The following is a 25,977-nucleotide window of genomic DNA, read 5'->3' on the forward strand; positions in this document are numbered from 1 at the left end:
AAAATAATCTTCATCTTCAATTTTATAGCCAGTTACTAAACTTTCAAGACTGAATATATGCTTTTCAACTTTTAATAGTGCTAAAAGCTGTTCAACTTTGTGCCAATACTGAACATTATATGAACAGGAAAAAAAGAAGTGTTCATAATCATCATGTTGTTTACAATGGAAGCACAAACTACTCGGTACTATTTTCCATTTATAAAGTAATTCATTACAGGCTAATATATAATGCATTATTTTCCATTTAAACATTTTAAATTTGTTGTTTTCAAGGTAGTTAAAAATAAAGTTGAATGTGGATTTAAATTTTGTTGACATTTTTTTATGCAGAATTCTTTCCCATATTAAAAATCCTGTTGGTTTATCATTTGTAAATTGACTTTGTAGGGACGTGTATATTTCTTTGTTGCTCGAGTCTGGTGAAATTTCATGTTTTAGTAGGATATTTAAGTTTACTGATTTCTTTATATTGACATCAGTTTTATAAGAGCTTTCTTGTTTTAAAATATTTTGCCAGTGCTTTGGTATAGCATTTTTTACTAAAGAAAATTCTCTAATCCAATCTTGTTTATTCTTAAGATTTTTTAATACAGTTTTTGATGAGATGTGTCCGTTTTCGTCTATTATATTATTGATGTACAAAATATTACTGCTAATCCAATTTTTAAAAAACAGACATTTCCCATTTTCTTTGATAAGATTATTTCCCCATATAATTTGTTTTCTAACTTCAAGAAAGTTTTTAGGGGTGATAGTTTGACCTCCTTTTACTTCTACCCAAGTTTTAATTAATTGCTTATAGAATTCTGGCAAGGATTTATACTCTATTTTATTAAGCAAATTTACATTTGTTAAATTCATTCTGAATAAAAGAAAATCTTTCCCAAATTTATTAAGATAAAATCTTGGAATAATTTTCCAGTTATCATTTTCGTTTTTTATTAGTTTTGAAACCCATCTAATTTGCAAGGATTTTATATAGGAGTCTAAATCAATCATTTTTAATCCTCCGTCAAGGTATGGCTTACATAATATAGAGCGTTTAATTCTGTCTTTTTTTCCGCTCCATATAAAGTTATATATTAAATTTTGAACTTTTGTTTTATTTCATGTGTTATTATCATACATGATGCTGTGTATGTTAGGTTTGGTAAAATTAGGGACTTTACTACAGTAATTTTTCCTATTAATGTTAAGTTTCGTTTGTTCCATCCATGAATCAATTTTTCACATTTATCTATTTGTTTCTCTGTGTTTTTAATTTTTGACATTCTTGATAATTGTATCCAAAGTATATTCCTAGACTTTTAATGTGGTCTTGTTTCCAGTTTATATTTTCAAATTTATCTTTTGACTTTTTAAATTTGCCAAGCCATAAGCCTTCTGTTTTGTTTCTATTCAGTTTGAGCCCAGAAAGGCTTCCAAAAGTTTCAATGATATTAAGGGCAATACTTATATCTTTGCGTGTTTTTAAAAACAATTGAGTGTCATCTGCCAGTTGACATATTTTTAGTGAGCAAGATTTTCCATCTAATTTGATTTCAAATCCTTTTAGTTCTTTATTTTCTCTTAATTTTATTGCCATTATTTCAACACACAATACAAAAATTAACGAGGATAACGGACATCCTTGTCTAATCCCACGAAATGTATTGAAGGGGGCAGACACCCATCCATTATTTAAAATACATCCTTTTATGTCTGTATACATAGTTTCAACCCATTTTATGAATACTTTTTTAAAACCAAATTTTTTTAAAGATTCAAACATAAAGCACCACTCAAGTGAGTCGAAAGCTTTAGTAAAGTCTAAAAATAAAATTGCACCATCTACATTAAATTTTTCAGAATAATCAATAATGTCTTGGATTTGTCTTATGTTAAAACCTATGTATCTGTTTTTTATGTAACCTTTTTGATCAGAGTGAATACTTTTTGGTAGTACTGATTTTAATCGTTGCGCTAAGGCATAAGCTAGTAATTTAACGTCATAGTTTAATAATGTAATAGGTCTATAGTTATCAAGGGAGAGGGGATCATTTTTTTTAAACAAAAGAGATATGGCTCCAATTTTTTGGGAATTTGTTAATTCTCCTTTTTTATAGCAATAGTTGAAAACTTGTACTATGAAATCTTTAATCTGTTCCCAAAATTTTCTATAAAACTCCACGTTCAGTCCATCCAGCCCTGGGGCCTTGTTTAATTTCATCTTAAATATAGCCTCTGTGCATTCACTTATAGTAATTTTTCCCTCGCATGTATTACTTTCAGATTCATTTATTATTTTACTTTCTTTGTCAGTTTCAAAGTATTGTTTTACCTTTTCTGTATCAGGTTTTGTTGAAGTATATAATTTAGTATAATAATTGACTTCCAAATTTAGTATTTTGTTTTGGTCATATGTTACTTGATTATTTTCATCATACAGTTGAGTTATAGTTTTTTTACTTTTTCGCGTTTTTTCTAGACCAAGAAAAAAAGATGTGTTTTTCTCCCCTTCTTCTAGCCATTTTACGCGTGATCTAATTTGATTTCCTTTAATTTTTATACGACCGCAAAATTTGAAAAATTTTTCGTCGTATATTGCTATCACGTTGGCGTCGTCGTCGTCGGCGGCGGCGTCGTCGTCCGAATACTTTTAGTTTTCGCACTCTAACTTTAGTAAAAGTGAATAGAAATCTATGAAATTTTAACACAAGGTTTATGACCACAAAAGGAAGGTTGGGATTGATTTTGGGAGTTTTGGTCCCAACATTTTAGGAATTAGGGGCCAAAAAGGGCCCAAATAAGCATTTTCTTGGTTTTCGCACTATAACTTTAGTTTAAGTTAATAGAAATCTATGAAATTTTGACACAAGGTTTATGACCACAAAAGAAAGGTTGGGATTGATTTTGGGAGTTTTGGTTCCAACAATTTAGGAATTAGGGGCCAAAAAAGGGCCCAAATAAGCATTATTCTTGGTTTTCGCACTATTACTTTAGTTTAAGTAAATAGAAATCAATGAAATTTAAACACAATGTTTATGACCACAAAAGGAAGGTTGGTATTGATTTTGGGAGTTTAGGTCCCAACAGTTTAGGAATTAGGGGCCAAAAAGGGACCCAACTAAGCATTTTTCTTGGTTTTTGCACCATAACTTTAGTATAAGTAAATAGAAATCTATGAAATTTAAACACAAGGTTTATGACCATAAAAGGAAGGTTGGTATTGATTTTGGGAGTTTTGGTCCCAACAGTTTAGGAATAAAGGGCCCAAAGGGTCCAAATTAAACTTTGTTTGATTTCATCAAAAATTGAATAATTGGGATTCTTTGATATGTCGAATCTAACTGTGTATGTAGATTCTTAATTTTTGGTCCCGTTTTCAAATTGGTCTACATTAAGGTCCAAAGGGTCCAAAATTAAACTTAGTTTGATTTTAACAAAAATTGAATCCTTGGGGTTCTTTGATATGCTGAATCTAAAAATGTACTTAGATTTTTTATTATTGGCCCAGTTTTCAAGTTGGTCCAAATCGGGGTCCAAAATTAAACTTTGTTTGATTTCATCAAAAATTGAATAATTGAGGTTCTTTGATATGCCAAATCTAACTGTGTATGTAGATTCTTAATTTTTGGTCCCATTTTAAAATTGGTCTACATTAAAGTCCAAAGGGTCCAAAATTAAACTAAGTTTGATTTTAACAAAAATTGAATTCTTGGGCCTCTTTGATATGCTGAATCTAAACATGTACTTAGATTTTTGATTATGGGCCCAGTTTTCAAGTTGGTCCAAATCAGGATCCAAATTATTATATTAAGTATTGTGCAATAGCAAGAAATTTTCAATTGCACAGTATTCAGCAATAACAAGAAATCTTCAATTGCACAGTATTGTGCAATAGCAAGAAATCTTCAATTGGACAGTATTGTGCAATAGCAAATATTTTCAATTGCACAGTATTGCACAATAGCAAGAAATATCTAATTGCACAATATTGTGCAATAGCAAGAAATTCCAATTGGATTTCAATTGGAGTTATCTTTCTTTGTCCAGAATAGTAGTTGAATCAACTTAAATCATTGTTTTATACAATATACAATGTATATTCACTTTTACTACCAACTGATAGATTAAAACAATCTTTACCATTCAGTGATAACAAGCACTTTTTTTACATTTTAATATTTTATGATGTATTTAAATGAGTAGTTATTGTTGCAAACTTCATTAAAAATTTGAATTGAGATCAGTTTTGAAATAAGGGAAAGGGGGATGTGAAAAAAAAATTGGGGGTCAATTTTTTTCATTTCAGATTTCATAAATAAAAAGAAAATTTCTTCAAACATTTTTTTGAGAGGATTAATATTCAACAGCATAGTGAATTGCTCAAAGGCAAAAAAAATATGTTAAGTTCATTAGACCACATTCATTCTGTGTCAGAAACCTATGCTGTGTCAACTATTTAATCACAATCCAAATTTAGAGCTGAATCCAGCTTGAATGTTGTGTCCATACTTGCCCCAACCGTTCAGGGTTCAACCTCTGCGGTCGTATAAAGCTGCGCCCTGCTGAGCATCTGGTTTCATTATATAAACTTGCTAATTGTTTTTCAATGTTTTCTTTTAGGTTGACTTTCTTCTTATTTATATAATTATCACAATCAATTTCTTCAGAAAAGGTTTTTAATGTGTTTTCTAAGATTTCAATAGTATCTTTTTTTATATTCGCCTTTAATTTACAGTATTGGATGGTATAATCCCTTACCTCAACTTTAAAGTTATCCCATAAAATATCTAGGTTGAGAGATGTTTCTGATTTTATTTTATATTTATCAATCAATTTTGAAATAATTTTTTGGTACTGTTCATCATCCAGGATGCTGCTATTTAATTTCCAGTAACCTCGCCCTTTTGAGTTTCTATTTATGTTGATTTTTGATGAAACAGCGTAATGATCAGTGTGTTGTAGAACTATTGGTCTTATGTCGCATGTAATGCAATTTTTATTAACTTCATCACTTACTAAAAAGTAATCAATTCTTGTAGATTCTGATAAGTTTTTCCTTCTCCAGGTAAATTGGGTTTTATTTATGTTTTTGCTTCTCCAGACATCAGTGAGTTTAAGATTCTTGATTAACATTTTAAGGTTATAAACTTGTTATGTCTTCCAATTGGTAATTTATATACCATGTTTATTAAATGTTATTAATTCAGTTCATTTTCCCTTTCTTATTCCTTAAAATGTCAATGTCTTTCCGCCGGGACTACGCTCATAGGGAAATAGTTAATACCCCAAAATGGTACCCCATGAGGGAAATTCCAAACACTTTTTTTTAACAACAATTTGTTACATATTTTTTTTATTTTTTTATTTTTTATCGATTTCAGTATATTAAAGACAATATACCTATAGTGTCTTGTAATATGAAATTAAATTTGTTTTCGGCACGAAACGGGAAAATGCTCGGTACAACCTCGCATTTCCCCCGTTTCTAAGCCTCATACAAATAAATTTCATATTTCAAGACACTATACGTATATACATGTATATATATTGTCTAAATATATATATATAAAATTTATGTATATGGACCATAATTTGGTATTCGGCCTTTGGTTTCTTTTTGTATCCTTTTTTATAAGTTTTAAAACTTTAACTTTTATTCTGTGGGTTGTGTTGGTGTTAGAATAGTATTAATGGAACAATTGAGTTTTTCAAGAAAAAATTAATACATTTTGATTCACCGTTTACGTGACAGGAAACCACACAGGAAACCAATCTTTATTTTCTTTATTTTGCACAATATATTTCAAAAGACATAAATGAACACCATTACTAGTGTTACTTGCTTCATGTTAATATTTAAAATCTATTTTCAATGTTAAATTAAAGTTTTTTTTAAACGCGACAGGAAACCATAAGAAACCGAAAGCATTTTTTTACTATGAAATAGATTACGGAATATAATATCTGTAAAATATAAATGACTCATAATTATGATCAGGTATATATTAATTGCGAGTACCTTACATAGTAGAAAATGGGACTCTATTTCACAAGGTTCTGTGAAATATGAAACGGTAAATATATACAGGTAAACTCTATCCGCATAAGACAGATAGAATGTTACTCCTCTGGATAAAATCTACCTGTGAAATACCATGTCTGGAAAAGAATAACTGTGACAAATTATCCCCAGGAAATATAACAGAGGAAAAATAAACTGTTACAAAAGCAAGTCTTATTTTCATGGTCCTGCAACTTGCATTAATCTTCTTGACTTGAGACAGACACATGTCTAATGTGTTTGTAAAGGGGGCAACTATTTTATTTTAGATTGAAACTGAAACTAGATTTGTTATTTTTCAACACACAAAAAATATTATTTAGATACTCTTTTTTTTTAGGTCTAAAACATAGTGAATGCTGAAGAAAAGAGTACAGAAATATAAAAACAATAATGTCCTGTTAGATATATACATGTGGCCTACGTAGATCTGTTATATAGAAAGGAGGAAAGTGATTCAGGTAAATTGTGCAGTTAATTCAGAATATTATGAAACTTTAAAATTATATAAACACAGTCTGCACCAAAAACTTTTTCAACTACTAGTCAGAAGACCAATATTCTGACATTTTTCTTATTCAACTGGCCCGGTCAAACAAAGTTTTTTAAAAACTTACTAGTCCGAATGAAATTTTACTAGTCTGGGGCATCTGACTAGTGGCTAACCGTGCAGACTGTAAACAGTATTTATTTACATAAATAAATATATACATATTAGCTATAATAGGGTTTTCTGTCTAGCATAAAGCAATACATTATTTCATATCCATGTTGTTGAAATATTCATACACTGTAGCTGTAAACTCATAGTAGAGAAACTGTAAATGTGACGAATTACTAAATGTAGTTTATCAGGCAATAGACAAAAATCATATTAAATGTGTTGAGTACATTCACTACAAACTAACAGCTCAGAGTCTGAAAAGTCCATTTTTTTGCTCAACCAGTAATGTTGAGTACAGATTTTAATTGACATGCTTGCCCAAACTGTTCAGGGTTCGACCTCTGCGGTCGTATAAAGTTAAGGTGACTTGTGTTTAAATGTGTCGATTTCTCTGAAATTGTACTGCAAGGTACCATAACAGGCAGGAATTGAGTTTGGGGGTAATTACTCCAAGGGGGGGGGTAAAAGAAAAAAAAATTGGGGGGGGGGGGTTCTTCATAATTTTTGGGTTTTTATACTGATATGGCAGGAGATACACACCAAACAGGATGTGTAAATTATTATATTAAGTATTGTGCAATAGCATAGGACACAAAATGACTTCATGCTATAATGAATATGTCCTAAAAACTTTTCCACTAATTAGCTTTGTATGGTACATGTACCTTTTCTTTTTTAATTCATGACAGGGACATAAAAATTCAGGGAAAGTTTTACCAATATTTATATAAACGTGAAACAAACTGAAATTGAGCTACATGTATTTTTTTATATTTTCAGTTTGAAGATCTACTATTAGTATAATTTATTGATTCAAGGTCCAGTCAAGTTATTACTATCTATAGGTCAGTGAACATTACATTGGTATTGTATTGAAACAATTAATGATTTTTTTATCAAATGAAAATCAGAAATATATTGAAATTGTAAATGTGAATTAAAGGGGAGATAATCCAGAGCTATAGGATTCATTTTAAATAGTACTAGACCAGTGTTTGTATTAAAGGGGAGATAATTCAGAGCTGTAGGATTCATTCTAAATAGCATTAGACCAGTGTTTGTATTAAAGGGGAGATAATCCAGAGCTGTAGGATTCATTCTAAATAGCATTAGACCAGTGTTTGTGTTAATTCTTTTAGAACAAGGTTAATATTTTGCACTTAGCAACTTTTGTGACGGGATACAAAAAATTAACTGACACAATAACAAAATTAACTGACACAATAACAAAATTAATTGTACTTGGAAGTTGAAACTAATTAAACATTGCAAGCGTTACAAAAAGAGTTGTTAACTTAGAACATGTAGAAATCAAATTGTTCTTTATGATTGTAAGATGGGAGGTCTATGTCAATGAGACAGCAACCAATCAACAAAAGAGGTCAACATTTTATTTAAAAATAGATTAGTGTCTGTAATGTGTTGTTTTTATTTCATTTATATTTTCAGTTTGAACATCTATAATGTCTATTATCATGATTATTGTTTTTTATTTGATAATCGTCCAGTCCTTGTGTTCAATGTCCAGTCCGTGTGACCATTGTCCAGTCAATGTGATCCTTGCCAGTTGACTTCCTATTATAGGTAAGTTTAATTGTATGTGAACTAGATAGAATCATTTACTACTGAAATTTGTTTAAAAAAAGATGCGAATGTAGAATTTTAACTCTGACAGGGGGAGATAATTAACAGATATATTTTACATTCAAAATATCACAACACCAGATTTGTGTAATTTATTTATGTAATAAACAAAACCCTAAAACATCTTGTAAAAGTGAAGGTTTAAAGGTCTATATCAATGAGACAGCATCCAATCAATGAAAGAGGTCAAATTTGTATCAAACAATAGGCAATGATAGACAAGCATCTTTATAATATGTTATAATTATATTTAAACCTGAAATAGAAACATTTATATTCTCATTTTAAACATCTATCATCAGTATTTATTTGATCCCTGTCCAGTCAAGTCAATCCCTGTCCAGTCGATTTGATCTCTGTCCAGTCAAGTTGATCCTTGTCCAGTCAAGTTGATCCTTGTCCAGTGGAGTTGATCCCTGTCCAGTCAAGTTGATCCTTGTCCAGTGGAGTTGATCCCTGTCCAGTCAAGTTGATCCTTGTCCAGTCAAGTTGATCCTTGTCCAGTGGAGTTGATCCCTGTCCAGTCAAGTTGATCCTTGTCCAGTCAAGTTGAACCTTGTCCAGTGGATTTGATCCCTGTCCAGTCAGGCTGTTGTTATAGGTAAGTACATCATATGTGAACTACTACATAGGATCAATTTGATACTGAAATTTGTTTCTAATGTTAAATATTCAAACTCATAAAGGGGAGATAATCAACAAATAGTTTGAACTTTCAAAATACCCAAGACCAATATTTTATAGTAAACAAGACACACAAATCAAATTGTATTAAAACGTTTAATGATTTATTTTATCAAATGAAACTCAGAAATATATATATTGGAATTTTAATTGTGAAAATTCTTAAAGGTTAGATAATTTAAAACTTAGCTATTGGATTCATTTTTAATAGCATTAGACAAGTGCTTTTTAATCCTTTTAGAACAAAATTAACATTTTGCACTCAGCAACTTTTGTGACGGGATACAAAAAATAAAATGACACAATTACAAAATAAATTACATTTGGGAGTCGAAACTAATTAAACATTGCAAGCATAATTAAAAATAGAGTTGTTAACTAAGAAATCAACTTGTTCTGTATGAACGTAAGATGGGAGGTATATTTCAATTAGACAGCAACCAATCAACAAAAGAGGTCAACGTGGTTTAAAAAAAAAGACAAGTGTCTCTATAACGTGTTGTTTTTATTTCATTTATATTTTCAATTTGAACATCTATTATGTCTATTATTGATTTTTATGTGATAATTGTCCAGTCCTTGTGATCACTGTCCAGTCAATTTAATCATTGTCCAGTCAATTTAATCATTGTCCAGTCAATGTAATCATTGTCCAGTCAATTTAATCCCTGTCCAGTCAATTTGATCCTTGTCCAGTTGAGTTCCTATTAAAAGGTAAGTGTACATTGTATGTGAACTATATAGGATCATTTACTACCGAAATTTACTTCAAAAGAGACCTGAAAGTAGAATTTTAACTCTGACAAGGGGAGAAAATCAACAGATATTATTCACATTCAAAATATCACAAGACCTGTGTTTTTGTAGTAAATAAGACGGAAAAAACAAAGAATGCATCCTGTATGAGTAAAGGTTTAGAGGTCTATATCAATGAGACAGCAACCAATCAATGAAAGAGGTCAAAATGGTATCAAACAATAAACAAGCATCTTTATAATATGTTAGTAGTATTTCAACATCAAATAGAAACATTTATGTTCTCATTTTAAGCATCTGTCATCAGTATTTACTTGATCCCTGTCCAGTCAAGTTGATCCCTGTCCAGCCAAGTTGATCCCTGTCTAGTCAAGTTGATACCTGTCCAGTCAAGTTGATCATTGACCAGTTGTTTTGATCACTGTCCAGTCAAGCTGGTGTTATAGGTAAGTGTTTATTATATGTGAACTATATTTTAATATACCGTAGATACTCGCCTATAAGTCGATCCGACTATAAGTCAGATGCCCTTTTCATCTCCAAATTCTGAGGATTTAGTCTTGACCCTCGTATATTAAGTCGGACAAAATTTGGACATTTTTTTTTGCAGCTGACAATAAAGATGTATTTATTCCTGTTGTTTTGTTCACTGTTTGATTACAGATTAGACATGTGTTGTTTACGTAATGCATCAATGATTTTGTAGGGTATGACTAACAACCTATTGTTTGAGAAAAGCGAACATAAACCAATATGAACCTGAAAATTTTTAAAGTCAATCAATATTTTCACAGCACACATAAAGGAGCATGTGCACTTCATAATTCTTATTATATTGTGATGATTAAAGGATTGAAAAAATTAAGTGAAGCTAATCAACTTTATATGAAAATAACTCCCAACTCATTAGTGTCATCTGGTCACCTATCACTGATGTTTTTCACACCTTTAGTGAATACAACTCTTTGTCTCTTAATTAGGGGTTATCAATGGATTATATTGGCTTGCCAATCAATTTTGTAATCTTTGTGTTTACCTGAGACATTTTAATGAATAAAATATTTTGATCTTGGGAATGAATCTTAAAATTATTTTTGATTATTGTATGATTTATAAGTATTGAATTGATATCATGATATCACAATAATGACACAATAGCTCCGCTGAATGCATCCTTTTACATAGTTGGTACATTGTTATCTCGTTTTCATTTTTGGTTCTTGGCTCTTTCTTTTTGGGTTTATGCACAAACCATTTGACCATCAATACACAAACCGGAAACAGTCGGAAATTCAACACAAATTGACAGAAAAAGGTTAACAGAGAATAAATAAAACACAAAAACAATATTGTAGTCATTTATTTTCAACAAAAACTTTTAATTTAGGGATTTATGTAGGTTTGGCAATCACCAACGTAGTTTTGACCAGGAAATTCACTCCTGACCACTTTTCTCGAGCTTGGATTTTTCCTCTGGTCGCTGGATCTCGCTAATAAGTCGGTACCCCTCTCTGGATTCTGAATTTTACTCCCAAACTTCCGACTTATAAGCGAGTATCTACAGTATATGATCATTTACTTCTGAAATTTGTTTCAAAAGAGAGACACTTGAAGAATTTTAACTCTACCAGGGGGAGGTAATTGACAGATATGTTTCACATTTTATACACCAAAGACACTAAAACAAAGAATGCATCCTGTATAAGTGAAAGTTTAGAGGTCTATATCAATGACACAGCAACTAATCAATGAAAGAGGTCAAATTTGTATCAAACAATAAACAAGCATCTTTATAACATATTTTTATAATTTCAACCTGAAATAAAAACATGTATATTCTCATTTTAAACATCTATCATCAGTATTTATTTAATCCCTGTCCAGTCAAGTTGATCCCTGTCTAGTCAAGTTGACCATTGTCTAGTGGAGTTGATCCCTTTCCAGTCAGGCTTTTGTTAAAGGTTAGTACATCATACATGACCTATCATAGGCACTTGTCTCAGAAAAAAAAAAACCAATATACCTTAAAATAACACAAGGTACTTAACTCAAATTTTTGAAAAATTTCACCTGGTTATGAAATTCCGTTATATTTCGATTTCTCGGTTTTCAATCTCACTAAAACCTGTTATGCCTTAAATATAAATGGATTTATCTACACAATGATGTATGTCACGCCTACCTTTGTTATCTGAATCATTTTGAGCAGGCCTACCCAAGTATATCAACTGTAATTATTTCGTCTACCAACACCCGATTGGAAATATAAGACTCCAGGTAAAGGATTAATTATGAAAAGTATTTAAGAAAAAACTGTTTGTTTCTGTCTGAATCGAACTTAACATCCAGATAGTAAATTTGTAAAAGATTCTGTGAAAAAAATCCAAATAGTGTTATTTGAGGTATGTGTAATGAGATACAAGTTTATTTTTTTAAGACTCAAATTTTCCCATTCCATAAATGTCGTTCAGACTCTCTCTAGACTTTACATATAAAATAATATAACTCCAAGAAATATTTATTTTTAGCAAGGGACCTTCCCATAAAATTTGACTAATCAGAAACCGAGACATATAAAGAGGGTGGAAAGATACCATTTCCTGCAAGTCAAGCTTCATTCATCTTTATGTCACTATCAACATAAGTAAATCATAAAAAGTGAAGCAGGCAGGACATTTCAGCATGTGCATTCTTGCTTTATTAAGAGTAGTGTGTGTTTGAGGAGGGAAAGGGGTCAGTAGGGGGATAGTCATTTATTGCATGAATTGATAATGTGATTCATATATGTATTCCTTTTTATGCTCCCACCTTAGCAAAGGGGGCATTAAGTTTTACCCTTGTCTGTCCGTCTGTCTGTCCGGCGTAAACATGTCGCACCGTAACTTGAGAATGACTCCTCCAAATTTCATGAAACTTAATATAGTTGTTTCTTATGATGGTCAAATGATCTGTATACTTTTTGGTGAAAATAAGATTAAAACTTTTTGAGTTACAGCACTTTGTAACTAAAACAGGGGTGTGTTTTTTTCACATGTCAAACCGTATCTAAAAAACGATTCTTGATTATGGCTTAAAACTTTAAACACTTCTTAGTTATATTAATCTTAATATCTGTATACTTTTTGGTGATGATTCAACATTTTTTTTTTAGTTATTGAGTATTTTGTAAAACAGGGGAGGGTTTTTTACATGTCGAGCCGTATCTCAAAAACCATTTATGATTATTGCTTAAAATTTTACACACTTCTTTGTTATATTAATCTAAAGATCTGTATACTTTTTGGTGATGATTAAAAATTTTATTTTTGAGTTCTTGAGTATTTTGTATAACAGGGGAGGTTTTTTTTACATGTCACGCCGTATCTCAAAAATAATTTATGATTGTTGTATTAAAACTTTACACACTTTTTTGTTATATTAATCTAAAGATCTGTATACTTTTTGGTTTTGATTCAAAATTTTATTTTAATGATATTTAGTTTAAAAAAAAACAAAAAAAACAGGGTGGGGGGTTTCACATGTCCCGCCTTGTCTCAAAAACTATATATGGTTATTGCTTTAAACTTTCTCAGACACTATTTATGATTATTGCATAAAACTTCCACACAAGACGTCGGCTTATCATGCGCTCATGGCGCAGCTGTTTATTGAATTTAGTATTGATTCAAAAACAAGAATATGTGGTATGATTGCCAATGAGACAACTTTCTAACAGAAAAGTGAATCTCAATGTATGATCTCGAGTCACCAAAATGAGGTAAAACATTACATATATATCATAATTCTTCACTTGATTCACAATTTGAAAGGACAATTACATTGTTTTAAATTAAGATATGTGATGAGCTTATGTCACTTATTCAAACTTGGGTTTAAAATTCTGGTATGATAGAAATTTGGTTTAACTATATCAATACTAAATGCTGTAGAAACTATTTCAATTTTTGTCAAGCCTTCGACTTTTGGCAGAGGCCGTGGCTACGGTGGCTAACTTCTTAAAAGCTTTATATTTTAGAAGGTGGAAGATCTGGATGCCTCATGTTACGAAGTTTCCATCAGTCACATGTCCAATGTCCTTGACCTAATTTTTATGGTTCAGTGACTACTTGAAAAGTTAGCTTTTTTGTAATGTTAAATTCTCTCTTATTATAAGTAATAGGATAACTATATTTGGTATACATGTGCGTACCTTGCAAGATCCTCATGACTGACTTGACCTCGACCTCATTTCATGGATCAGTGAAGAAGGTTAAGTTTTGGTGGTCAAGTTCATATCTCAAATACTAAAAGCAATAGGTCTAGTATATTCAGTGTATGGATGGACTGTAAGGTGTACATGTCCAACTGGCAGTTGTCATCTGACCTTGACCTCATTTATTATGTTTCAGTGGTCAAAGTATAGAATTTGAGTTTTGGTCTTTTTTTCTAATACTATATGCAATAGGTCAACTATATTTGTTGTATGGAAATATTTTATGACCTATATGTCAGTCACACAGGTTTTATTTGACCTTGACCTCATTTTCACGGTTCATTGGTCAGTGTTAAGTTTTTATATGACTGCAAAAATTAAAAAAAATTTGGTCGTGTTTATATTGGTATGACGTTGGCCTTTTCGGCGTCGTCGTTTGAAGACATTTGGTTTTCGCTCTATAACTTTAGTATAAGTAAATAGAAATCTATGAAATTTAAGCACAAGGTTTGTGACCAGAAAAGGAAGGTTGGGATTGATTTTGGGAGTATTGGTCCCAACAATTTAGGAATTAGAGGCCAAAAGGTTTCAAAATTAAACTTTGTTTGATTTCATCAAAAATTGAATTATTGGGGTTCTTTGATATGCCAAATCTAACCGTTTAGATTCTTTATTTTTGGTCCTGTTTTCAAATTGGTCTACATTAAGGTCCAAAAGGTTCAAAATTAAACTTAGTTTGATTTTAACAAAAATTGAATTCTTGGGGATCTTTGATATGCTGAATCTAAACATGTACTTAAATTTTTGATTATGGGCCCAGTTTTCAACTTGGTCCAAATTGGAGTCCAAAATTAAACTTTGTTCCATGTTAACAAAAATTGAATATATAGAGTTCTTTAATATGCTGAATCTAACCATGTATTTATATTTTTAATATTTGGGCCCGGTTATCAAATTGGTCAACATTGAGGTCTAAAGGGTCCAAAATTGAACATTATTTGATTTCATCAAAAATTGAATTCTTGGGGTTCTTTGATATGCTGAATCTAACCATGTATTTAGATTTTGGATATTGGACCATAATAGGTAAATGTCCAATCTAAGTTCGTTCATTCTGTGTAAGAAACATATGTTGTGTCAACTATTTAATCACAATCCAAATTCAGAGCTGTATCAAGCTTGAATGTTGTGTCCATACTTGCCCCAACTGTTCAGTGTTTGACCTCTGCGGTCGTATAAAGCTGTGCCCTGCGGAGCATCTGGTTGTGTTTTGGACTTCTTTTTTTTTGTGTCGCCTTGAAAAAAAAGCGAGACATAAGTATGCTGTTTCCTGCGTCGTTGGTGGCGACGGCTTCAACAATGCATTAATTTGTGATTAGGTCTAGTTTATGGTGAACCACAAGTGGTAGGTCAATCATATTTGGTATGCAGTTGTATAAGCATTTGCACATCTCATTTCCATGGAGAATATTTGGCCCTGCCCCTTCAGTCATGGTCTATTGACTATGAAACTTTTGCTTATTTTACATGTATTAGTTGGTGATTAGGTCAGTTTATAGGGAACCACAAGTGGTAGGTCAATGATATTTGGTATGCAGTTGTATAAGCATTGGCATATCTCATTTCCATGGAGAATATTTGGCCTCACCCCTCAGTCACAGTCTAATGACTTTGAAACTATCTTAGTTTACATGTATTAGTTTATGATTAGATCAGTTTAAGACGAACTGCTAATGTTAAGTCAATGAAATCTAGTATGCAAATTTATTAATATTTGCAAGTATTGTTTCCATGGAGATTATATAGCCCAAACACCTCTTCATGGTGCATTGACTTTGAAACTTTTACATAGTTTACAAGTTAATGTTTGTGTTTACATGTTCAAAAACAGTATTTGGTTTTCAGTTGCATGTAATAGTAACAATAATGACTCTGACAATAGTTTATAGATATTGTTTTTTTTATTTTAGGAAATAATGGCAAGTTGGAACTATGTAAGATTTTTTTCTTCTTTAAGTCAAAACATTCTAGTGCTTTTTGATAGAAAATATAGCATGTGATCATTTGTAGGGATGTCAACTAGTACTCAAATACTCCACACTTCAAAATGATACTTGATTAATCGGTTTTCTGGACCAGCACTTTTGGCTAAAATAAAAAAGAAGATGTGGTATGATTGCCAATGAGACAACTCTTCACAAGAGACCAAATGACACAGAAATTAACATATATAGGTCATCGTACTTCCTTCAAAAAGACCATACCGCATAGTCAACTATAAAAGGCCCAGAAATAACAAAAGTAAAACAATTCAAATGAGGAAAAAAGCGGCTTAATTTATGCACAAAAAAATCAACGTTACACAAATATGTAACACATCAACAAATGACAACCACTGAATTACAGACTCCTGACTTGGGACAGGCACATACATACAGAATGTGGACGGGTTAAACATAAATATGTTTTGTACGTTTCCACAGCATAGGTTAAATCAGAGCAAATAATTTCGGTTTGTATGGCTGTTAATTACAAAGTTGCAAAACAGAATTTACCATAAAACTTTTTGAATACAAACAAATATGTTGCACTCTTCGATATCTCTCAGTGAATAATTGAAATATCAGTGACCAGTCTTTTGTTTACATTGAAAGTATATGTATAACATCTATAAGATTCAGCAGTTTGGTGTTATTTCAAAAATTTCCTCTTCAAATTGTAAATTGAAAGTAATTAACTATGACGTCATATACATAACATCGTTACAGTTATTAGAAAAAACAACAAAATTGAAGCAAGATGTCTTTTTAATGTTATAAACTATAAAAAGGTGTGAGGTCGAAATGTAGAACTTGAGCATTATCTTTAAAATTATTTATGTAAATTCAGTTTTTTTTCTTTTAAAATTATTGATGTTTGATTGGTCTGCACGAAAAAGTGACATTCAAAAAATGGTCTCCAGTTGAGCCATGGGATAGAGTAAAATGTCTCCCTTGTATTAACCAATAAAAATCTGTAATTTTAAAGTGTTTGATAATTATTGTCTGGTGTGAAAATCATTTCAGGTACTATACTTTTTACATTCTGTTAAATGTAAAATCTATTTTTTACTTACAGAAACTTTTTGTAGCTGCTCAAATCGGAGGAGTAGAAGAATTGAAGCTTTGCCTGGCGAATGGAGCTAAAATTGATTATCAAGTAGGTAAACCTTTAACATTGAATATCAAGTAGGTAAACTTGTAACATTGAATATCAAGTAGGTAATCTTGTAACATTTAATATCAAGTTAGTTATAAACTTGTAACATTGAATACCAAGTTGGTAAACTTGTAACATTGAATATCAAATAGGTAAACTTGTAACATTGAATATCAAATAGGTAAACTTGTAACATTTAATATCAAGATGGTAAACTTGTAACATTGAATATCACATAAGTAAATTTGTAACATGGAATATCAAGTAGGTAAACTTGTAACATTGAATATCACATAAGTAAATTTGTAACATTGAATATCAAGTAGGTAAACTTGAAGCATTGAATATCAAATAGGTAAACTTGTAACATTGAATATCGAGTAGGTAAACTTGTAACATTGAATATCGAGTAGGTAAACTTGTAACATTGAATATCAAGTAGGTAAACTTGTAACATTGAATATCACATAAGTAAATTTGTAACATTGAATATCGAGTAGGTAAACTTGTAACATTGAATATCAAGTAGGTAAACTTGTAACATTGGATATCAAGTAGGTAAACTTCTAACATTGAATATCAAGTAGGTAAACTTGTAACATTGCATATCAAATAGGTGAACTTGTAACATTGAATATCAAATAGGTGAACTTGTAACATTAAATATCAAATAGGTAAACTTGTAACATTGAATATCAAGTAGGTAAACTTGTAACATTTAATATCAAGTAGGTAATCTTGTAACATTTAATATCAAGTTAGTTATAAACTTGTAACATTGAATACCAAGTAGGTAAACTTGAAACATTGAATATCAAATAGGTAAACTTGAAACATTGAATATCAAATAGGTAAACTTGTAACATTTAATATCAAGTTGGTGAACTTTTAAAATTGACTCTCAAATAGGTAAACTTGTAACATTTAATATCAAGTTGGTTAACTTGTAACATTTAATATCAAGTAGGTAAACTTGTAACATTTAATATCAAATAGGTAAACTTGTAACATTGAATATAAAATAGGTAAACTTGTAACATTGCATATTAACATGATCAAATAGGTAAACAAGTGACATTGAATATCAAATAGGTAAACTTGTAACATTGAATATCAAAAGGGTAAACTTGTAACATTGAATATCAAATAGGTAAACTTGTAACATCAAATATCAAATAGGTTAACTTGAAACATTGAATATCGAGTAGGTAAACTTGTAACATTGAATATTAACATGATCAAATAGGTAAACTAGTAACATTGAATATCAAATTGGTAAACTAGTAACATTGAATATCAAATAGGTTAACTAGTAACATTGAATATCAAATAGGTAAACTTGTAAAATTCAAGACAACTTTGAATTAGTACTATAAAACATCAGGTCAGACTATTACTTTGTACATATACAGGAAAATCAAACAACAATACAAACATAGAAGAATGTACATAGGCAGTATAAAACAAACAAATACAAGGTACTTCAAATCACATCAGATTGTACATAATCAGTACATGACACACACATGCAGGATACTTAAATAATTTGCTAGGCTTGGTGAACGAGTTTTCTATAAAGTAGTTCAACTACTGTACCACTTTCCTGCCAACACTGATGTTATAAGTTCGAGTCCGCCTTGGCAGGTATGTTCGACTCCCAATTTTCCAACCAAAAGTTGATGATTCTCTCTGGGCACTCAACGCATAACATGAGATACAAAACTGATGTATAACACAGATATTTGATACAAAACATTAGCTCCATAAGGACAACACTGATGATCAACACCAAGCATGAGACACATCATGACACAACATGAGACACATCATGACACAACATGAGACACATCATGACACAACATTGATATCAATCACAGAACATGGGACACATCATGACAGAATATTGATGTTCAACACAGAACACATAATGTGTCCAATGTTCTGTGTTGACCATCATGATTCAACACTTTGATACAAAACATCATGACAGAACGTTGATGTTCAACACAGAACATTATCAACATCATGACACATAAGACATAACACAGATATTTGATACAAAACATTAGCTCCATAATAATCACACTGATGATATTCACAGACCCTGAGACACATGACACAACACCGGTGTTTACACCAAACATGAGAAACATGATGACAGAACATTGATGTTCAACACAGACCACAAGCTACATCATGACACAACATATTAGTCCCATCATGACACACTATTGATGTTCACAGACCATGAGACAGATGACTCAACACATGAGCCACATCATGACACAACATCGGTGTTCAGCACAGATCATGAGAGACTTGACACAAAATTGATGTCCAATACAAAAAATGAAACACATCATGACACAACACTGATGTTTAACACAGAACATGACACACAGCATTTATGTTGAACACAAAACATGAGCCACATCATGACAAAACATTTTTGTTCTCACAACATGAGACATATCATTACAAAACAATGATGTTTCAACACAAAACATGAGACACATCATGACATAACATTGATGTTCTACACAGAACATGAGACACAACATTGATGCTCAACACAGAAAATGAGACACATCCTGACAAAACACTGATGTTCATCACAACACATGGGACACAACACAATTGTGTTCAACACAGAACACGAGACACATCATGACTTAACACTGATGTTCAACACAGAGCATGAGACATATCATGACACAAAACTTATGTTTAACACAAAACGTGAGACACATCATGACACAACACTTGTTTTCAATACAAAATAGGAGACACATTATGAACCAACATGCATTTAAAGACAACATGTGACATATGACACAACACTGATATTCAACACGGAACATGAATCACATGACACAACACTGATGTTCAACACAGGACATGAATCATATGACAGAACATGAGAGACAACAGGACACAACACTTATGTTCAACACAGAACAAGACACACATTAGGACACAACACTGATGTACAACATCGGAACATGAATCACATGACACATTACTGGTGTTCAACACAGGACATGAATCATATGACAAAACATTAATGTTCAACACAGAACATGAGACACAACAGGACACAACACTGATGTTCAACACAGAACATGAGACACAAAAGGACACAACACTGATGTTCAACACAGAATAAGACACACAGAAAATGAGACATATCATAACACCTCACTGAACTATACAAGTACTGCACTAAATGTGAAACCTACCTTATTTTAAAGCATAACACTGACATACTAATACTAACATATGTTCTGCACCTGACTACTCAGAGTAAATAGACAAACAAATATAACAACACACAACACATGGTCTGGACCTGACCTGACTACTCATAGTAAATAGACAAACAAATATGACAACACATGGTATGGACCTGGCTACTCAGAGTAAATAGACAAACAGAAATCACAACTCGTGGGCTGGACCTGACCTGACTACTCAGAGTAAATAGACAAATAAATACAACAACACACAACACATGGTCTGGACCTGACTACTCAGAGTTAATAGACAAATAAATACAACAACACACAACACATGGTCTAGACCTGACTACTCACAGTAAATAGACAAACAAATATAACAACACACAACACATGGTCTGGACCTGACTACTCAGAGTAAATAGACAAACAAATATAACAACAGACAACACATGGTCTGGACCTGACTACTCAGAGTAAATAGACAAACAAATACAACAACTTACAACACATGGTCTGGACCTGACTACTTAGAGTAAATAGACAAACAAATATAACAACACACAACACATTGTCTGGACCTAACTACTCAGAGTAAATAGACAAACAAATACAACAACTTACAACACATGGTCTGGACCTGACTACTTAGAGTAAATAGACAAACAAATGTAACAACACACAACACATTGTCTGGACCTAACTACTCACAGTAAACAGACAAACAAATATAACAACACACAACACATGGTCAGGACCTGACTACTCAGAGTAAATATACAAACAAATGTAACTACACACAACACATGATCTGGACCTGACTACTCACAGTAAACAGACAAACAAATATAACAACACACAACACATGGTCAGGACCTGACTACTCAGAGTAAATAGACAAACAAATATAACATCAGACAACACATGGTCTGGACCTGCCTACTCAGAGTAAGTAGACAAACAAATATAACAACACACAACACATGATCTGGACCTGACTACTCAGAGAAAATAGACAAACAAATATAGCAACAAACAAAACATGGTTTGGACCTGACTTCTCAGAGTAAATAGACAAACAAATATAACAACAGACAACACATGGTCTGGACCTGACTACTCAGAGTAAATAGACAAACAAGTATAACAACAGACAACACATGGTCTGGACCTGACTACTCAGAGCAAATAGACAAACAAATATAACAACACACAACACATGGTCTGGACCTGACCTGACTACTCATAGTAAATAGACAAACAAGTACAACAACTTACAACACATGTTCTGGACCTGACTACTCATAGTAAATAGACAAACAAATATAACAACTGACAACACATGTTCTGGACCTTACTACTCATAGTAAATAGACAAACAAATATAACAACAGACAACACACGTTCTGGACCTTACTACTCATAGTAAATAGACAAACAAATATAACAACAGACAACACATGGTCTGGACCTGACCTGACTACTCAGAGTAAATAGACAAACAAATATAACATCAGACAACACATGGTCTGGACCTGACCTGACTACTCAGAGTAAATAGACAAACAAATATAACAACACACAACACTCGGTCTGGACCTGACCTGACTACTCAGAGTAAATAGACAAACAAATATAACAACACACAACACATGGTCTGGACCTGACCTGACTACTCAGAGTAAATAGACAAACAAAAATAACAACACACAACACATGATCTGGACATGACTACTCAGAGAAAATAGACAAACAAATATAACAACAAACAAAACATGGTTTGGACCTGACTACTCAGAGTAAATAGACAAACAAATATAACAACACACAACACTCGGTCTGGACCTGACTTCTCAGGGTAAATAGACAAACAAATATAACAACACACAACACATGATGTGGACCTGACTACTCAGAGTAAATAGACAAACAAATATAACAACTAACAACACATGCTTTGGACCTGACTACTCAAAGTAAATAGATTATAAATATAACAACACACAACACATAGCCTGGACCTGACTACTCAGAGTAAATAGACAATAAATATAACAACACACAACACATGGTCTGGACCTGACCTGACTACTCAAAGTAAATAGACAAACAAATATAACAACAAACAACACATGGTCTGTACCTGGCTACTCACAGTAAATAGACAATAAATATAACAACACACAACACATGGTCTGGACCTGACCTGACTACTCAGAGTAAATATACAAACTAATATAACAACAAGCAACACATGGTCTGGACCTGACTACTCATAGTATATAGACAAACAAATATAACAACAAACAACACATGGCCCAGACCTGACCTGACTACTTAGTAAATAGACAAACAAATATAACAACAAACAACACATGGTCCAGGTTGTCTGATTTGGTACGGGCACAAAATGTTGAGGGGTTAAACCATATTTACTTTTGTACCATTCCCCCTTGGCCTATCTAGACCATTGGTATAAAAAATAAAACACACAATAATAAAACCTGCACTATTCAATTACCATTGGTCTGTATGTTAACTGATACTTAGTCATTATACTGAAACAAGATTAAATCAAAATTCTGAATTAAATTAGACAGTTTTAATTGAAAAATGCATGCATGGTTTGATTTTAAAATATTTCTCTTTTTGTTTGAGTTATGGGTGGTGAAGTTCTTTTTTTGCTTCTTGACATGAAACAATTTTTTACACTTATGTTTCACTTGATGTTGTGTTAACAACTTTGGTCAGATAGTGATATGTATAAAGATTTAAAGTAGAAACATCTTGTAAAAAGAACAAATAGTCGTTAGATTCATATAAAATGTAATTCCATTTAATCATATAATTGTTCTGAATCTGAAAATACTACTCTTTTTCACTTTTCTTTGTTTTGTTTTTTTAGATTAATGATTATACTGAATCTGCACTAAATCCTGTTGTTAATTAGACATGTTTAATGGACAACAAATGCTTGTATGAATAATAATAATAATCTTTATTTAAACATGTTAAAGAGGATCTCAACTTCTTTATGTTGTACTAAATCAGAAAATAAAACTTTTTTCATGCTTTTTTGAATAATTTATTATTAATGGAATCTACACTAAATCCTGTTGTTAATTTATATAGGTTTAATGGACAACTAATATTTGTAATAATTATATAAAGTGGGGTCTCATTTTACTCATAGTATTGTTCTGAATCAGAAAATATAACTTTTTTCTTTTTTCTTTGAAAAATTTACTTTTATAAAATTAACGATTAAACTGAAACTACACTAAATCCTGTTGTTAATCAAACAGTTTTGATTAATGTGACTGGTCATTTCTGTTTATATTTATTACACAACATTGTCCAGTTTATCAGACAAGTTTTGATGTCAGTTGTATTATTCCAGGTTACTGGACGGACAGCATTAATGTTGGCAGCCATGGGAGGACATGTGGAAGTGTCTCGACTACTTCTGGAGAACAGATGTAACAAAGATATCACAGATGTATGTTATCTACTAAATCTGATCACATCACTTTTAATCAACACAAAATCATGTTGTTAATTAGACAGTTTTAATGAACAAATATTTGTAATAATCATATAAAGTGGGGTCTCATTTTACTCATAGTATTGTTCTGAATTAGAAAATATAACTTTTTTCATATTTCTTTGAAAAATTTACTTTTATAAAATTTATGATTTTACTGAATCTACACTAAATCCTGTTGTTAATCAAACAGTTTTGATTAATGTGACTGGTCATTTCTGTTTATATTTATTACACAACATTGTCCAGTTTATCAGACAAGTTTTGATGTCAGTTGTATTATTCCAGAGACATGGAGAGACAGCATTAATGTTGGCAGCCGAGGGAGGACATGTGGAAGTGTGTCAACTTCTTCTGGAGAACAGATGTAACAAAGATATCACATCAGTATGTTATCTACTAAATCTGATTACATTACTTTTAATCAACACAAAATCATGTTGTTAATTAGACAGGTTTAATGAACAAATATTTGTAATAATCATATAAAGTGGGGTCTCATTTTACTCATAGTATTGTTCTGAATTAGAAAATATAACTTTTTTCATATTTCTTTGAAAAATTTACTTTTATAAAATTTATGATTTTACTGAATCTACACTAAATCCTGTTGTTAATCAGACAGTTTTAATTAATGTGACTGGTCATTTCTGTTTATATTTATTACACAACATTGTCCAGTTTATCAGACAAGTTTTGATGTCAGTTGTATTATTCCAGGTTACTGGACGGAGAGCATTAATGTTTGCAGCCTTGTATGGACATATGGAAGTGTCTCGACTACTTCTGGAGAACAGATGTAACAAAGATATCACATCAGTATGTTATCTACTAAATCTGATCACATTACTTTTAATCAACACAAAATCATGTTGTTAATTAGACAGGTGTAATGAACAACAAATATTATTTGTTAGAATCATATAAAGTGGGGTCTCATTTTACTTATCTCCTTGTACTAAATCAGGAAATGTAACTATTTTTCATATTTCTTTGAAAAAAGTTTTTTTTTTTAAATTGATCATTATTCTGAACCATGTTAATCAGACAGATTTCATTATAATATCAACAAATACTTGCTAGAATTATATAAAGTGAGATCTCATTTATCTCTGTGCATTGCACTGAATCCCTTGATATAAATATTTTATGCATTTCTTGAAAAAAGGTTAACATGACATTTCTGATAGAAGTTCTGACATCCCACAAAAAAAACTTGTTGTTTATTTGTTGTTTATGTAGAATATAAATACAAGTGTGACTGGTCATTTTGTTCAGTTTTGACCACTGATTCATGTGATATACATTTTGTTTGTATTTATTACACAACATTATTCAGTTTATCAGACAAGTTTTATGTCAGTTGTAGGATATGTTGTATACTATTTATATTGGTAACAAAGTAGTATCCACAATATTTACATGTTATTTTGTATAATTATAGAAAAATGGTAAAACAGCTCTACATCATGCTGCTGAGTGGGGAAAGCTACATGTCACAAGATATCTAGTAGAAGAAGGAGGCATCAGTCCCTTTGTTAAAACACATGAGGTAATATATCATAGTAAAGGCTCAGTATTCAACTAGTAAATAATGCAACACTAAAATGATGTTTAAGATATTTTTGGTCAAATGGAATTTTTTTTCTCAAGGTTCTAGTTACACATATTTCATATGATACTTTAAATTGAACTAAAAATATTAAAGTGTTTTATAGACTTGGATGGCTTAGTTTTACTATAAAACACGTGAACATAGATGATCATATAAAAGAAATCCAGTATTTGTTTTCAAAATCTTTTAAAAATAAAATGATTTTGTTTATAGACCACCAACACATTTTGGGTAATGAGTTATACTAAAAGGGGATAATTTTATTATTCCATAATTTGTTAGCCAAATTATATGAATATCTCAGTTTTAGGGAAAAGAAGCAATAGTAATAACCTATAAGCATGATAAGTAAATGGATGAAATAGTTTTGGTTAAAAAGACCCCCAAATCCT

The 25,977-nt window shown here is 31.4% G+C and overlaps 1 protein-coding gene and 1 long non-coding RNA gene across 3 annotated transcripts in view; both read left to right on the forward strand.

Annotated features, from left to right (window-relative positions):
• Positions 1-25,977, forward strand: part of LOC139499572 (uncharacterized) — a 322,251-nt gene that overhangs the window by 13,314 nt on the left and 282,960 nt on the right. The window contains exons 2-7 of one of the 2 annotated variants that reach the window (XR_011658217.1): positions 6,393-6,513; positions 7,497-7,561; positions 8,225-8,300; positions 8,663-8,961; positions 10,095-10,246; positions 15,963-15,986. This is a non-coding gene — a long non-coding RNA (uncharacterized lncRNA). The remainder of the gene's footprint in view (positions 1-6,392; positions 6,514-7,496; positions 7,562-8,224; positions 8,301-8,662; positions 8,962-10,094; positions 10,247-15,962; positions 15,987-25,977) is intronic. The other variant, XR_011658216.1, reaches the window with a different exon arrangement.
• LOC139499568 (uncharacterized) overlaps positions 23,830-25,977 on the forward strand; it is a 68,315-nt gene continuing 66,167 nt past the window's right edge. Inside the window, exons 1-2 of the mRNA XM_071288304.1 lie at positions 23,830-23,925; positions 25,415-25,522. Coding sequence (XP_071144405.1) covers positions 23,848-23,925; positions 25,415-25,522 — 186 coding nt within the window. The 5' untranslated portion in view covers positions 23,830-23,847. The remainder of the gene's footprint in view (positions 23,926-25,414; positions 25,523-25,977) is intronic.

Source organism: Mytilus edulis, chromosome 12 (genome assembly GCF_963676685.1).
Source record: "Mytilus edulis chromosome 12, xbMytEdul2.2, whole genome shotgun sequence".
NCBI lineage: Eukaryota > Metazoa > Mollusca > Bivalvia > Mytilida > Mytilidae > Mytilus > Mytilus edulis.